This window comes from Nestor notabilis, unplaced genomic scaffold (assembly GCF_000696875.1).
Source record: "Nestor notabilis isolate BGI_N333 unplaced genomic scaffold, ASM69687v1 scaffold1282, whole genome shotgun sequence".
Lineage (NCBI taxonomy): Eukaryota > Metazoa > Chordata > Aves > Psittaciformes > Psittacidae > Nestor > Nestor notabilis.
In genome coordinates this window covers 18978-36379 of record NW_009918532.1, presented here as the reverse complement: position 1 = coordinate 36379, position 17402 = coordinate 18978, and the positions used below count along the sequence as shown (strand labels likewise).

At 44.3% G+C, this 17402-nt stretch overlaps 1 protein-coding gene across 1 annotated transcript in view; it reads left to right on the top strand.

The window, feature by feature from the left end:
* Nucleotides 1-5: 5 nt before the first annotated feature.
* Nucleotides 6-17402, top strand: part of ENPP6 (ectonucleotide pyrophosphatase/phosphodiesterase 6) — a gene marked incomplete at its 5' end in the record, with an annotated part of 31079 nt that continues 13682 nt past the window's right edge. Inside the window, 2 exons of the mRNA XM_010009741.1 lie at nt 6-168; nt 9907-10086. Of these exons, the coding sequence (XP_010008043.1) occupies nt 6-168; nt 9907-10086 (343 nt within the window). The remainder of the gene's footprint in view (nt 169-9906; nt 10087-17402) is intronic.

Below are 17402 nucleotides of genomic sequence, written 5' to 3'. Positions count from 1 at the left end.
AGCTCCTGGTGTTCCTGCTCGATGGCTTTCGTTTCGACTACATCGACGACAGCGAGCTGGAGGAGCTGCCGGGCTTTCGGGACATCGTGAACATGGGGGTGAAGGTGGATTACATGACGCCAGACTTCCCCAGCCTCTCTTACCCAAATTACTACACGCTGATGACGGGTGAGTACTTGCATTTCTGTGCTGTGATGCTCCTCAGAGCTCTCAGCTCGCTGTGACTTCTTCCTCCAAAGACAATGTAAAAATATCACAAGCTGTGCTTTTAGCTGGGAGTTTAAAAGCACTGTGGTATTGCAACTCAGTAGTGCTTGTCTGAAACCTGCTCTGAACTTGGAAACGCTACTTGGAGTTCGCCTTTGCTCTCCCACGGTGCTGCTGTGTCCCTATCAGCTGCCACAAGCAGCAGCACGGCCATCTAGGACTCCCTGGTGGGACCACTGATGGGGGCTACTGCACATGGAATGTAAAAAGGACTGGAAAGGCATGGAAAAGTAATACAGAGCCTTTCCAGTTAACAAAAAGGCATGCAAACTGAGGGTGCCAAGATAAGAACTTGTATTCAGTCAGCAGGTCTGGTTTGGGAAGTTCAGTGTTAAATTTCTTTTTTAAAACTACACAGACCTTCTGCTTCCACAGGTCCCTGTCTTGGCTTTGCCCTAAGCCCTTGTATCTGCAGTAATCTGAAACAGCCAAATAGAAAAACATCGAGGATTTTTGCTTTTCCTCCCCTGCAATTGTTTTGAATGCCCAGGAGAGGCTTTCACAAACTGGAGAGCATAGTCATGGTTTTCACAGTGCTGACTTGCTTTTAATCTGAGTGACACACGGTTATAGTGACACTAAGAAAGTGCACAGAGTACAGCTGGGCCATTTTCATCAGAGACATCCTGGAAACAACAGTTAAGCAAAAAACAATCAAACAAGTTTTCCTAGAGTTTCCAATTGGATTTTAATCTGGATAATAATTTATCTGGAATTATTTAACAAGCACAACCTTCCATCTGATGTGGAGGAATGAGAAAATCCATCCTCTCCTAAGATATGTGGCATCTTCTGCTGCCCTTGGAACAATACAGTACCCAGCGGTCCATATACCACTTGCTGGGAAAGCAAATAGATGCCATTGTAAGACAAAAATCTGACATCAGTTGTGCCCAGCTTGTTTTGAAACTGCTTAACCCCTTCCTGCCTCCATCTGTCTCAAGAGAAATGCCTTTCTCTTGCTCATCTCTGAACAGAATCAAGTACAAAGCCACTACAGGGATTTTTCATGACTTGGTGCAAATCCATGAATGCAGAGCAAATGTCATGATTGAAAATAGAGATGTCATTTCACCCCGACCATGTTCTTCATATGTACTTAGGCAAACAGGTTTAACACTTCATTGTGTGCAAAAAAGCCTTTGGGTGGAGTTGCTAAAGAGAAGAGGGAAAGTGACTGCTTTCACTCATTACCACATTTAACCATCACTCCTATTAAGTGTGTGTACATAGAATGAAGTCTGTAATCAGCCCTTCAAGGAGTTTTGAAAACATCCTGTTTTGTACTTGCAAAGAAGGAGTTTTGGTTTAGATGATGAAACACCGCTGCTGGGCTTTTCATATTTTTAGGGTATCAGAGTTCCCACACCCCAGCTTAAGGCAATGAGACAATCTATGAGATCAAACTCAACTCCTCTCTTAAGTCTCCTGGCCTTCATGATGAGGATCTCAATGCAAATACAACTTAACTGCAAATAACGATTCACCTTCCTAACACATGAGTCACAGCAGTGTTTAAACAAGTCAGGAACCAACCGAGGACCAAGTTTAGGTGATGAACTGTCCAAAGGAAGATCCAAGGCTACACATGAGCCTTTGGGGTGTTAATGGATCCCATGGCACTGTCCTGGCATGACTGCATAGTAGGTCCCATGCCTGCACTGTTCTTACCCCCAGTGCTGTGGTGCTGTCACCACAGAAAGAAGGTGTCATGTTTTAGGTGGTGGTGGGATCAGGTGTATGGGGCACGCAGTAGACATAGCATTAGCTGTGTTCATCCTGTGCGTGTTTGATTTGCAAAGCTGGGTCAGCTTTTGGAGAAAACACAGCATGGCAGCGTGACATGAGCATCATGCTGTGGTGACCTGCTTAGACACTGGCAAGTCACCATCTCCCTATTGCTGCTGTACAGGCGTGGAAACGCTTAACATCACATCTCACCAGCCATGCATCTCTTGTGTGGGACACACACACACACACACACACACACGACTGTAACTGCTTTCACTTCCATTTGCAACTGGGATGTGTGGGACTTAAATGTTGCCAGTTTCTTGTGGGAAATGGGTGACTACAAGCTATTCTTCATGTCTTGTCCTACACTACTACTTAAAGAGCTGTTAAGAAACTCAAGTTTTAACCTCCAAATTGCAGAATTTTAGCGTTTGTGAATGCAGTTTCATAGTATGTTGGCTTTTTTTCAGCTAAATTAGCTTAACAAACATCTGGCCACACATGCATATTCCCACCTCTGTCTCATTCATTATATCCCACTGCTTTTCCAGATAAACACTCCTACCCCTTCTTTTTCTGCTCATTCACAAGGTATTGTATTGTAGCCCCATATCCATTCCAGAGTGTACATGGCTGCACATGCTAGGACAGAGGACTCTGCTCGTCAGACACGGCTGCACACACTAGGACAGATGGTGCTGGACTGCACCCATTAGCCTTGCCAGAATGTACCTTTCCTCTGCAAGGGGCAGCCAGCAAGCAGTAGCATGCCAGATCTTCTAGCCATTCTATTTTACTTTACTGATGGTTTAAAGACAGCAGGCTATAATATTTAATATTCATGAGAAATAGCAAGTTCACCAAGATTTTCAAAGCTGTAACCAAATAGGTGCAACCATAACTGATGACCAAGAGACATGTATCTAAAAACAACTCACTAAGGTATGCTAATGTGAAGCATACCCTGTTCTGCAGAGACTAGGTGCTAGATGACACTCAGGCACAGTGGGAGGAATAGGGCCCAACCTAGGTAAACAAACTGGATAAATTTTGGAGGGGAAGCGAGGGGAGGGAGGTGACTTGCCTGTGGTCACACAGTGCTGAAGGGCCATGGCACAGTTCTCCATAGGTCACCCTCCTACCTAAACTCACCAGTACTGTTAACCAATGAGAAGATATTTGCCAGAGCTTCCCTGACTGATACAAAAGGTCTCAGCCCAAAGCCCAGGGCCTGCCCTTGGGTCTTTGTCTGTATCTACAGCAATTATAAGAACTAAACTGAGAGCTAATGCTCTCATGCTAATGGTGTGGCTTCTTCATTTAAAGTCACCAGTCATTCAGGGCTTAGGGAAAAGCTCCAGTCTCCCTGCAAGCCAGGGCATGCATCATGACCTGCTATTTGCTTGAAGAAGCCCCAAACAAGAGTCAAGTCACTGCTGGAGCAAAGGGATCTTGCCGGTGTGCAACTGGAGATTGTGTTTAGTTACAAAGGTCTGGTGGTGTGCAAGGTAGCCCAAGGATGCACGGGTTTAAAATCCAACTCTTTGAAAAGCAGTCTTCTCTAACAACTTCGTTCATGGCATGTTTCACAGTTTTGGCTTCCACAGCGGCATAAGGACTGGTTCTTGGGTGGCTGGCTTGTTTTCTGAGCTGCTAGACTGAATCCTACCTGCTGTCCTAGCTTTCTGTGCTCCAATTATGATATTGCAGTTGTTGACCTGAAACGCATGATATAAAATGGTGAATTAGGTAAAAGGAGCTGTTGCTGCTGACACATGTATTTGAGAGAACTTTGTAGGGCTTGACATGAGCTTGACAAGGGAGGGAAGCAGGAGTCCAACTACATGTATCCCAAAAGACTCATATAATCACACCATGTGCTGTTTGTTTTGCATAGAAAGGCATTAAGACCACAAGCCACCTCAGGCTTTTGTCCTGTGGGGAGCTTTTAGTTTTCCCTTTCCCTGCCATGGCCTGGCTCTGCAGGAAGCTCTCACACCAAGCTCAATGGAAAGCCTGAGGTCTCCCCTGTAACCACTACAAACATGAGTTATTGCTTCAGAGCCCTTCATGCCATATCTTTCAAGAAAAGCTGCTCATGCTGAGGGGTTTGGGTCTTCCTTGCCTGCCAACCCATGGGCATTGGGGGAGTGCTGGGGTACTCCCTGCACCCCAGCTCCCCTGAAGTGCCCCCACTCAGGGTACGCGGGGGCCTCTCACATTTCCAGCCCCGGCCAGCATAAACACAAGCAGACAGTATCACATCTGAGCTGGAAACCCAGGAGGATTTATTTTCCAAGATCCTAACAACAGATGAAGTCTTTTCTGGCAGGTCCCCCACAAGGATGTGCCAGCCACCTGGTCAGCTGTATTTCTCTTGGCCTCCATGGGAAGCAAAGGGAGTCCCTGCTCCCAGCCGTGGGTGGGGAGCTGCTCAGAGAGGAGCCAGTGAGGGGCCTCCACATCCCTCTTTGAATCTTAAATACTTGCCAGAGAGGCTGTGAGGTCCCATGAAGCTTGCAGGGTGAAGGAGGAGGTTGAACTGAGGATGTTTCAGTTTCCTGCGACCAACGTGAGGGCTGTCATCTTCACATGGCTGTCTCACACTAGCTGCAACTCAGTGACAGCGTGTTTGGGTCTCTTGAAATACAGAATGGAGCATGGTGTTTTCCTAGCTGCTGAGGCTCAGCCCTGCATGTGCTGTCACCTTCTCCTCTGCATAGCACGAGGGAGAGGAGCAACTGGGCACAGGTCCTGGGAATGGGTGACAGTCAAGGTCTACTCTGCCAGACTGAAGGTTTTACCCATCTTCTGTCTTTCCGTCATCCTTCCTCCACTCCTCACTCTCCGTGTTGCCATACTTGACTGCTGGGGGGCTTTGGTAGGTGATGTCGGGGTCTGATAGATAGCCAGTCTGCTTCTGCTTTCCCCTGAGCACAGCATATCTCCACGTATGCCACACCTTATTTATTCCATGTTTTCTGGGAGCAAATGTCCTTTGGGCTTCCACCCCTGGAGTCCTCTGGGCTCTGGCTGATGTGCACATATACTGATACATTTACCATTTGCTGTGAGAGGTCTCCTAGTTCACAGCACAGCATCTCCACTCTCTGTCCACTTGGTATCCACAGGAAGCCCAGCCTGGTGATGGCTCTATTGGATGCCTCTTTTCATCTGCCAAATTAACAGTACACTGGTCCAGGAAAGGATGCTGATAGTTTCTGTTTAGCAGTTAAGCAAGTTTTAATTACATAAATAATACCTGCATTTTGTCTGAGGCATAAAAAATGGAGGGATAGCAGTACAACAGGGAAATCTGTTATCTGTACGCATGTCATGTACACACGTACACGAACTGAAACTATCTCAACTTCACTGTCCAAGCTGCGAAAAAAGCCAGAAGGAGGCAGAGAGCATGATGAGTGATGAAGGAATAGGATTTAATTCTTTTTGCTCCTCTTCTAACCACCACAGATGCCAGCAGTAGCAAAGCTTTAAAAGATTCTGTTTGTGACATACAGTTTTAAAATCAGTAGTCTCTTCTTCTTGGATTCAGTAGCTTTTCACTTCTGAAACGAAAAGAACATTAAGAACAGGAAGCAACAGAACATGAAGAAGTCTGTGGTAATACCAGCAGGGAAGGGGTACTGTCCTATCAAGGACAGGCTGGAGAAGAGAGTGGGAACTGGGAAGGTTTTTCGTTTTCACGTTCTTCATCTCACTTTGTTTACTCACCGCCTGCAGAAAGGCTGCAATGCCAAGTGCCAAGATTTTCCTTTCACACATACACAAAATGCTGTAAAAGTCTGTGTTTGCCTTCTACCAGTTAAAAAAATGGAAACACTTTCAAAGTGTAGAACAGAAAGTTTTCTCTAACACAAGTTCATCTGCTACGAATTGAAACACAGTGTTTTTTCCTTCTTACTAGCTACAACCTTGCAGCTCACAACTAGCATACCTGCTACCAGCTATTAGAGGCAATAAGTGAACATTCGCATACCAAGGTATTTCTCTGCCCAGAGCTGAAGTCATAGCTGGTGAACAGAAAGCTGCCGGAGGCTCATACCCTCTCTAATGGTGCAGAGAGCAGCTGTGCCCATCATTTTGTTCAGGCCGTCTATAGTGCTTGGAGCTGCGCTGCCCTCGAGCCGTACCCAGCTGTGGGCAGTCTGGGGTCCCAGCATGGTCCCTCAGCCCACCACTGCCACTTGGTTCAGTAGGCCCACCAACAGCGCCGAGCACATGCTCTTCAGGGACATAAGACCTGCTTTCCTGCACAAGCAAGCATCTGCAAAGCCTAAGCTGGATGCTTGGGAAACAATCTTTGTGCACCCAGCCCTAGCCCCATTATGAAAGTACTGAATTGAGAGTTTCATGCTCTCTAAATGAATCTCCTTCAGGAAAAAAAATAAACTAATGCTGTGTATAGTGGAGATTTTTCTGTGCTTTTTGATGTGATCCTACTCGGGTGCAGTGCCTTGCCTGACATAGGATAAGGTGTTTCTGCTTTGGATCTGTGTGTTATTGGAGGTCATAACAATTAAAACTTTGCCAGCAAGCTCTTCTAGGAATATAGGTTGTCTGTGCACATCTTGCTAGTACTGTTTTGCTTGGGGTGCTGCACATGGCAGGACCACTTTGCCCAGACCACCACTGCCCCCTGAATTCTCATGAGCCCTGGTCTTCTCCAGGCCACTTAAGGATGAGAACATGGGTTTTGGTGTGTTTCTTTCCTGTGGTCTTTCTTTTCAAAGCAAGGCAGATGAGACCCAGCAGGATAAGTGCATATCAAGGCATATACAAAAGCAGGCAGAGCTGGCCTCTTCAGGATGCTCTGCTCGCAGCAGGCTGAGCTCAGTCCTTGGGGACAGCAACATCACCATACCTGCTCTAGAGTGGGAATACGGTGCTGGTGACTTTAAAATCCTGCTCTTTTCCTCCTCATGGCAGGCAGCGTGAGCAGAGCATTTCCCAGGGCAAGTCATTCAGCAGGTCTCAAGGGGGTTTAGAAGTGGGGTGAGGAGCAGATAAATGAGCCAGACTGGGTCAGCATTTAGGTGACTCTTCAAGGGAATAGCAGAGGAAAGATGTGGGGAGGGGAAGAAGGGGAGAGAGGGAACTGCATGTCTCACTTGGGCTGTTAAAACCTACCTACCTTAGTGTGTGCAGTGGTTTGCATGGAGGAACTTAACCCTTCCACAGCTCATATGTTCGTCATCAGGTGGATACCACGTGGGTACCTTTGCTGTGTTGGCTAATATACACTGATAAATCTGATTTGCTCAGTGCAGAGGTGGTTTTCCTCCATTTCGTTGCCTGATGCACCAGGTGTAGTGTTGGGCATGCAGCCTTGCTTTGAAAAATAAGATTGAGTGTCTTAGAAGAGTATTTTCTCTTGTAGATTTAGGCACGAGTGGTCCCTGCATGATACATCGTGCCTCCCAGTGATCCTACACGCTGTCCCTGCAGTCAGTGAAAGACCACCAAAGAAGGAGGAGGTCAGTCCTGTAGCAAATGCTACAGGAGCACCTGCTCTGGTTTCCAGATCTCATGAATGGTCAATGTAGGGTGCATAGAACTTAGTGTTGCTGTGTTGCTGTTGTGGGTGGCCAAGGGGCTGCATGGTTTGTTGGGGTTTTTTGCTGGTTTGGGGGATTTTTCTTATTTCTTTGTCTTACATAGATTGATTTGAATGCTGACAAAAGTGCCTGGAGACATGGGAATGTGCATTGGACAAATCCAATGCTGTAAGAAGTGTAGTGTCCAAGTAAGCTGTAGCATGCAGACTTGCAAATGCTTTTGCTGGCTCTCTTCCAGAAGGATACAGCAGTTATCATATTCCTGGGAACTATACCCTCTTTATTTCCCTCAGTTGCTTGAGGAAGAGTGCTTTTTACAATTGCAGAGAGTTTAAATGATGACATCTGTATGCTGAAATTGCTTCTTGCCCTGTTTCTACTTTTGAAACTCTTAATGTTTGATTACAGAGGAAAGCTGCAGTGATGGAAGCAATGATAAATTCAGTGTGTTATGGTGACTATCTAACACCATGTTGCTATTTTGATAATCATTAAAAAGGAGATAACCAAAGGTCATTTTCTGAAGCTGGAGAAAATAAGTTACAACAGGGGATGTAAAGAACTGGAGTTGTACAGGTGACCCAAAAAAAAATCCACTAAGCAACCTTAATTCTGTGTCTGAGTGTCTCCAGGGGCAGAAATGCCAGCTATTGCAGAGCATTTTAATCTAATGAGCAAGGCACAGAATAGCCATGGTTGAAGATTAACAAAGGTCAAAAATAAAATTACAGACCAGGCATACCTTTTTGTACAGTGTTACTGATGATAAACACTGGGATGAGCAACCTAAGGAAGAGGTTGATGAGCTGGTTATCAGTGTCTTCCAAGGAGGTCCAGGCTTTTTCTGGGACACAGGCTTCAGGCAAGCAGATGTGAATGGCTCCAGGCAGCACTAAATGGTCATGTCTTTTGGTCGGTCTGCACATCTGATCTTCCCTTCTGGTCCTGTGAACCAGAGATGTCTGCAATGAAATCTGGTGACTTATCATCTTCTATAAGGAAGAAATCTTCTTTAGTATAAAAAAAAGAAAGTTGGATTCCATAGAAGAATGGACTTGTCTGATGTGAAGATCAGAAGAATATTATCCTCTGTAATAGTGCACACAGTTCGTTAAACATCCCAACAACACTGCAATCTCTGTTCTGTTCCTTAAAGATGTGGGCAAACTGACAGCAGACCTTAGATCCTATAGGGAGATCACATCGGTAGCAGCTAGAGCTTGTTCTATATGAAGAGTACACTGTACATCATACGACGACATGACCTAACAGCTTCAGCACTGACCTGCAGGTTTCCCAGGGTGGCACCAGTTGCCTGCCTGTAGTTTAGTAGGTTGATGCATGCTCAGGAATATGTGAACTTCAAGAAGCTGAAGAGATGGGTTTGCCCTTTAAGTAGGAAGGCTGCATTTTCGATGCACTGTAGAGGCTTCCTTCCAGTTCTTTTGAAACTTACAGTGGAGAAAGCACTTAACAGGCTAAAGATGACAGATTACTGCCCATTCAATCCACCAGTTCTCCTATATTAAGCCTGTTTGGTTTAATATGGTAAATAGTGGCTGCCACAACTTGAGACTGCTTTTGTCTGCTGGGGAGGACAAAATGTTGTACAACATTGAAATACTTCATGGTAGGGAAGGAGAGTTCAAAATCCATTTTGAGGTCACATGTACCCAAAGCATACAGAGTCCTCTGCTCAAAATGATGCCTTCTTAAAACAAGTATACCAAGCTAATTTCAGTTCTGATCACCATGCTCAGTCTCACAATAATCAAAGCCTGTCGTCTGGATCCTTGCAGTATCATGACTCAGCAGCTAATGATGACAGCATGTCACGCATGCATCAGTGGTTGCTTTTTAAGGTATGGAAATCACGAACTGCCTGTACAACTCAATCGTCAACATTTCTTTTCCTATTTTTGTTAATTCACCTGAAGATTAGCTCTTCAAATACAGTATCTTCTCTTCTGACAATAACAAGAAATGAAAGACATCTTTCGGCTATTATATACTAGTTTCTTGTAATATAAAGTTGCAAAAGGGCCCCCATGATGCAGTAAGAGGGCTGAAAATGTCTGATAAAATGTTTGCTGTCCCCACAAACAAGAACAAAGTGTGTTCATTTAAACCAAACAAAAACAATAGAAGATAATAATAACAAAATAAAAGTAGCATATAACTATTTTAGCCTAGTTTTCACTTGTTTGTGGAAAATCAGCTTTTCAACTGATTTGCTTTTAAACCAGTGGTATCAGTAGTGGTGCTGGTGACACCTTCTGCTGGAGAACACCAATCTGATTGTATGTCTTTTTCTCCACCCCCAAAGGTCGCCACTGCGAGGTCCATCAGATGATTGGAAACTACATGTGGGACCAAAAGGCAAACGTGTCTTTTGACATTGGTGTAAATAAAGAAAGCCTGCTGCCTCTCTGGTGGAATGGATCAGAGCCTTTGTGGGTCACAATGATGAAAGAAAAGAAGAATGTTTCCATGTACTATTGGCCAGGTTAGTATGCCAAAAATTGCTACCATCTTAACAGTGCATGTTTATATCTAAAAACTCCACATGCTGTAGGATGGCTCTTTAATACAATTCTGATATACAGGCAAGGATTATGAGTGCTTTACTAACCACTCGTATAAATGAGTTATCTTTTCTTAGGCCATGACAATTTGCATGTGCTTAGAAAGGAAAAAACTGAAGTGTCACTGGAGAAAGAGAGATACTGAGTTGCTGGAGTAGATCCAGAGAAGGGTAATGAAGCTGGTGAAGGGTCTGGAGTAGTCCTGTGAGGAATGGCTGAGGAAACTGGATCTGTTTACTATAGAGAAGAGAAGGCTCAGAGGGGACCTTATCACTCTGTACAACTACCTGTCAGGAGGTTGTAGTGAGGTGGGGTCGGTCTCTTCTCCCAAGTAACAAATGATAGGACAAGAGGTAATGGCCTCAAGCTGCACGAGGGGAGGTTTAGGTTGGATATTAGGAACAATTTCTTCACAGAGAGGTTGATCAGGTATTGGAACGGGCTGCCCAGGGAAGAGGTGGAGTCCTGAAAGTCCCTGGAAGTGTTCAAAAACCATGTAGATGTGGTCCTCAGTGACGTGGTTTAGCAGTGGTCTTGGTAGTCCTGGGGTAAACGTTGGACTTGATCTTAAAGGTCTTTTTCCAACCTACGTGATTCTGTGATTCTATGATTACCTTCAAGGGGGCTGGCTTGCAGAGCATCCTCTACTCCACCATTCATCATGTAGAACATACCCTCCTTCATCATTACTCAGCTGAGGTCCCAGTTGCTCTGAGTCTGATCTATTCATTTAGAGGGACTTGGCCTTTCCATTCCTCATTTGTTGGATATTGGACTACTGAAATCACTAGGGATGTATAATAACGAGTCTTTATTAACAAATAGGAGTATAACCTTAGGACTTCACATGGAAATAAATGTGGCAGCTGTGCAGCCAGGCCAAATCCCTTGCAAGGTACCCAGCTTCTCAACTTTTTGACCTTTTAATTCTGCTACGTAAGCAGTATGCAAACATCCTCATGTGCTACTGCAGGCTATAGGAACACATGTTGGAAGAGCTGTACTGAACACAGCCAGTGCATAAGGCAGCAGCAGCTGACTTGTGCCATGGGCTCCTGGACAACTCATCTCCGCATCCCATCACACATGTGCTTGGTCACAGTCTTTCCATGCAATGTGGTTAATAACATCCCACAAGAAAGGCCACAGTTCTCAGGACAGGGAAGAAAGAGCAAACCAAGATGAAAAACACTAAAACATCATCCAGAGTGTTTCTACAGTACCGAAGAGCAAAAAGATCTGAGGGTGACGCTATTGTCTTGTGAACTCAAAGGCAGTCTAAAAGACTGAAGATGCAGACTAGATACAGAATGATAAAATCATGGTACGGTATGGTTTGGTTTGGAAGGGACCTTAAAGATCACCTAGTTCCAAACCCTCTGCCACAGGCAGGGACACCTTCCATTAGACCAGGTTGTACAAAGACCCGTTGCACCTGGCCTTGAACACTTCCAGGACCAGGGCAGCCACAACTTCTCTGGGTGACCTGTTCCACTGTCTCACCACCCTCACAGTTAAGAATTTCTTCCTAATATCGAATCTAAATCTCCCCTCTTTCAGTTTAAAGCCATTCCCCCTTGTCCTAACAATACATGCCCTTCTAAAAAGTCCCTCTTCAGATTTCTTGTAGGCCCCCTTTAGGCACTGGGAGCTGCTCTAAGGTCTCCCCAGAGCCTTCTCTTCTCCAGGCTGAACAAGCCCAAGTCTCCCAGCCTGTCTCCGTAGGAGAGGTGCTCCAGCCCTCTGAGCATCTTCATGGCCCTCCTCCAGGCTCACTCAAGAAGCTACACATCCCTCTCATGCAGAAGAAGAGGTATGTGGTACTGTGGATTATTTCCCAAAGTATGACACTTACCAATGACAAACACACTTCTGTCTTCCAAAACTTGCTCTGCCACTGTGCTTCTTGGCCAGTGATGTATGAAAAGTGCTCTCGTGCCATCCCAGTACTTGTATTGCACACAGGGAGAGCTGGAACATGGCAGCTGCTGATGGGCAGCAAGGCTGGAGCCCTTCCAATCATAGGCTGCTGTGCACAGCCAAGAACCCCCTGGGAAATGGAGCCAAGGGGAAGAGCAGAGCTCACTCCTGCTCCAAGCTTGCACTGGGCAATGGAGCCAGAGAGTGCCAGGGCACAAATGGTGCCTTGGAGGTGCAAGAACAGCGGGCAAGAACTGAGCCCAAAAAGGCCAGGGCACCCCTGGCAAGGGGCCATGTTCAATGTTACAGAGGACAAAAAACAACCCCTGGGAGTCACCCTGGTTGTCTAGAAAGCTTCCTTCCCCTCGATGTGGGGCACAAGGGTCACCTGCATGGAGCAGGAGCAGCAGACCCCTGGCCACAAGAGCCCAAAGGAGCCTTGGCAAGGGGCTGTGCTTGGTGCTGCAGAGGAAGGCAAAAAACCCCAGGGACACTCACTAGTCCACCATGGGGGAAAAAAAGCCTTCCCCCCACAGCTGCAGGGCATAAGGGACCATCTCTGTGACCCCCTTTGTGGTGCACGAGCAGCAGGCAGTAACCCAGCCAGAATGGACCAGAGGAGCCCTGACAAGTGGTCCTGTCCAATGCTGCAGAGGAAGGCAGCCCTCAGAAAAAAGCTGCTTCTTACTGGAGATCACCCAAGTGACCTAACAGCAGTGCTAATAGCAGGATATAGAAACTATACAAGAATGTAGAAATTCTTCTAAAGATTTACAAAAAGACCTGTTTCTATAGACTATTCATCTCTAACTACTAGTGTAACTGCACTGAATAGATATAATTATGTACTGAATAGATGTAACAGTCTACAAAGAGCTACTGAAATCGAAAAGAACAGTATCGCTTTCCACTATATTCCTTCGGACTTTACCTAGCTCCTTCATGTTGCCCTTTGAACAGTGTCTCCCAGGGAGAAGACATGTGAGGTCTATATGTATGTATCCCTGCATATATATGTATAATCTTCACACTTACCTGTCTGCTATTTCCAGTGGAATATTGGAAGGAACAATAGAACCTTCCTTTTCCCAGCACTTATGTTGCCAAGTGTATGCATTGACTTTCTTATGACACAGAGGAGGATTTTTTTGTGTGGCTCTGGTATTCTAGCTGTGGACTGTACATCTGTCAATTATTTATCTGTGATAGGTGACCTTTGGTAAAGTCATCAATGTCTCAGCTCAGCAAAAACTTAAGCACATGCTTATTTTAAAGGTGTTCATGGTCTCAAAGGGCACACTGGCTATTACACAGTTAGGCACAGGTCAGGAAGCAGGGTGAAATGTCGAACTGTTGAACTGAACATAGGGCAGTTGGGCTGCAGTAGGACTCCAGGTCTAACTGGAGTAAACAGAAGTCCCCCCAAATGCAATAGTATTTATCACATTTTCCCTATGTGATTGCTTTGAACAGTTTTCTAGTTCCACAGTAATAATATTATCCTTTCTAAAAATTCCAGATCTATTATTTTAAAGCTTTAATTCTGAACAAGGCATTTGAATGGGCAGCAATGCCAAACAAAATCAAGTTAAAAATAAGGGTTTAATAACCAAGGTGGGTAGCGGTCCCACAGACATTTGCACTGCTTATGATCTGCTATTAGTGATTAACTTTCCAGTCTGAGGATATACTGCTGAGTATTCATTACTAAAGAGTAATGAATCTTGCAAATCTGACAAAGATCTGAACATGAAAAGTTTGGGAAACTCTTAATAGCAACAACAATGTACAACCAAATTCATCACACTTTATTCTCAAGATCTTATTTTCTCTTTAATCAGTGGTGAAGACAAATGAATGAGACCAACCAAATGTAGCAGAAATGCATTGTGAATGCCAGCGAGCTGACTCCAGAGGTTAACTTACACTACTGCCATTTCCTTCTCAGAACCAGTTCCAAGCTTTGCAAAGTCTGAAGCCAAAATCTGCTGCTTCGTATTCTTCCCTATGTTCCTCACTCACACATAGTGCTTAAAGGAAGAAAATCCAGACCCTAGCGAACAGGGACACAGAGCTGGAGGGCTGTCAGATGCAAACACCCTTCTATCACAGCTTTTTCTGTGAGCTCAACATAAACAGAGCAAAGACAACTCATGGGCAGAATTCATCTGGGTCCTCTTGCCTCTAGAAGCAGAGGAGCCAAAATACTATCATGCTGGATGTCCCAGACACTGCTTCTGCCAAAATATAAGCACTTGTAGGGACATTCTTCTCTTCTCTTCATGGTGTTTATTAGGCACTTTCTGCTTTTCAAAGCAATCCTGGGGAAAAAGTCATGTATCCTCTGTCTGCTTGATGGCTAAGTAAAGCACAACAACTAACGCTGTACGTGGGGTGAAATGCCCACGTTGCCTGTCTGAAGCACTGCTGCTCCAGTGGATGGAAAAGCCCCAGGGGAATGCAAGAGCATCCCAGCAGCACCTCCCAAGTCAAAGCTTTATAGTGCTCTTCATGCTCAGCCTGGTGGGTGATGACACCCAAGACCCTCAAGCTACCTCATTTTCCGGCAGCCTATGCAACTGCTTCAGCTGAAGTGCAGTGACATCCTTTCTAAATACTGAAATGAGAGAAAGAGGGGAAAAAAGACTCTAAATGCAACTTTTTGCCATTTAAACACAACATTTACCAGACCATGGAGCTAGTCTGGAAAGTTTTCAAAACCTTCTGTTATGACATGAAGTGTCTGACTGTTAAATCAATGTTTAGAAATGCAATTTAAAGCTGGCAGAGGCTCAGGTCTCTATGTCAGATAGATGAAAAGGAGCCTATATATCACTGTGAAAGAAGTCCTTATTCTTGCTCCAGCAGTTCAGGTTTTAAAATAAAGGTCTAGCATCATACAAAACTGTGCAGAAAGATATCTAACATAGCATCTTATTAAATATAGCTCATCTATTTGCAGTTTAATCAAGAAAAACTCAACATTCCCTTTGTCTGGCTCCTGAATTTCCTTTCTCATAATATTTAAATGAGAAAATTTACCACCTATCCTGGCCTCCACCAAAAAATAATTTAAATACTAAAGGATTTAAATACTAAAGGATCTTCTGCCAGTATTATGGAACCGTAACAAGCCTTAACATCAAAAATCCATTTCCAAGTTCTGTTCATCACAGAGTTCTTGGTATTGAAGCAGCCCGAATTTTCAGTGTTACTGCCAATGAGCTACACACTTGAAGACCAATATTTAGTAGCCAAAATGATTTCTAATTGTTGCTGTCTCCATAGACTTTTATGTCATGCTCATCACTTTCAATCTAGAAATAGCCAAGATATCTCAGCAACTAAAATATCCCAAATCCCCAAAAGGTTAATGCTTCCAGTTAAAATTATCTTGTGAGTAATTCTGAGGAATTTTATCAAAGAAAATTATAATATGATGTCAGTATCTCAAGAGGAAAAGAGAGTCAAAAACATCATATTAATGACTGGCTATGAGCAATCATCCACCCAAACTAAAACACTAGGCGGTTCCAAGGCATTTCCAAAAGTGTCCTTAACTTCTTGCCTGTCTTTGGAGCTAATCTTTTCCCAGACTCAAGTGTTGGAGGAGAAGTTCCGGTTCAGTGCTGAAATAATAGCAAAGCCCATTGAGGACTACTGCATCACCTCTCACATCCAAGGTAGCTGAAAGCCTATGTGAAGCTACACATGCTCAGGGCTGGGGGCAAAGGCTCCTTCTCCTGGACATAACTTCAGGTTGTTCATGGAATACATTTTAATGATTTGGTTAGGTAGAAGCTGGGACCTGTTTCTGTTGGACAATGTAACTTCCTGAACGTGCTGTGTATGGATGTATCGTAGATTTACCGTAGGATGGTGTGGAGAGTCAGTTCTTGTCTAGCAGTCTGCAGGCTTTTGTGGTTGAGAGATAAACACTAAAGCACCTCCATACAGAAAGGGAAGGATTAAGTTATATACATTTGGGGCAATAGGGGAAGAACAAAAAGTGAGCACCATCACACACTCCCACAATTTTTATAAAAACAAATATTAGATAGAGGTTCAAAATTACGTAAATACGTTTTTACAAAAAAAGTTGACTACATTTTCTGGTTATTGTTGCAAATAATTCATTCTTACAAATCACAATAGATGGAGCCCCTTGAAACATACAAATAATGTGGAGCCCTCAGAACTGCTGTCATGGACCACTGGGCGGAGAGACTGAATCTGTCATGTGTGCTAGGGTTCTTTATCTTTTGAAAAGGGTACCTCTCTCTGGCTAACCTGGCTTTCTGCAAATGAGTGAAGATTTCTGGAAATTTCCTAGGCTGAAATATTTAGATACCTTCTGTGGTGCTCCTGAGAAGTCACAATCAGAAGGAAGTCTCTTAGCCAGCTTAGCCTGCAAGTGGTGTGCTTTCCTTGTGTCCCAGTACTGCACCTCAGTAATGTGAGCTCATGCAGGCTGAAGCGCAAGTAAGTGTCCGAGTAAACAAACTACTGTAAATCAGCTCTGAAAGTAGCTTTGCTTGCTCTAGTGCCCTTCTGTACTTACACCTCCTGTGCACCCTTCTTCCCCCCAAACGACGAGTCAACTTACGACCATCCATAATGACTATTTCTTTCATCCCAAAGGAGAAGCAAAGGGACCCAAATGTAGGCAGATTCAGGCTATGACTTAGAGTTGCCTTTCTGATCTGACTGTATTGCTGTATACAGAGTACAGTTTGCAAAAGATCTCTTCCCTTTTTTGTCAGCTTGTGCCCCAGAAATAAACCAGAAAATGCCTTAACTGTGATGGGAGGACTCTGGGGGTCTCAAAAGATAATTTGCATGAATCTAGTGTTTCTGAAAGCACATTACTTTTAAATATTAATGTTATTCAACAGCATAGTAACTGGAGAGCAAAAGGGCAAAAAAATCCCACAAAAACATGTTTCTGTGTGTTCAGGGCCATGTTCTCCTGTAGGATTTGTTGCCATAAATTTCTGGGCCACAAAACAGACTGTATTTTGCAACGAAGGCTGCAAGTTACCGAGAGACTTAATTGGTTTATACTGTTTTAATAAGACCTCCTGGGAAACAGGTTTAATAGTGGAGCACCAATATCACATAATAAAATACAGTTTATAGAGGATATTACAACGTAAGATACAGTGTGTCTAACTGGAAAGTATTTGCTGAACTTTCAGGGAATAATATCTAAATCTCTTATGTTGGAAGCCTGGAAATGAGGCTACACGGCCACAGTAGTTAAAACAAAAACAAGCTAGCGATTTAGGTGGAAACTGTCTGCTCCAAGGGAACCAAG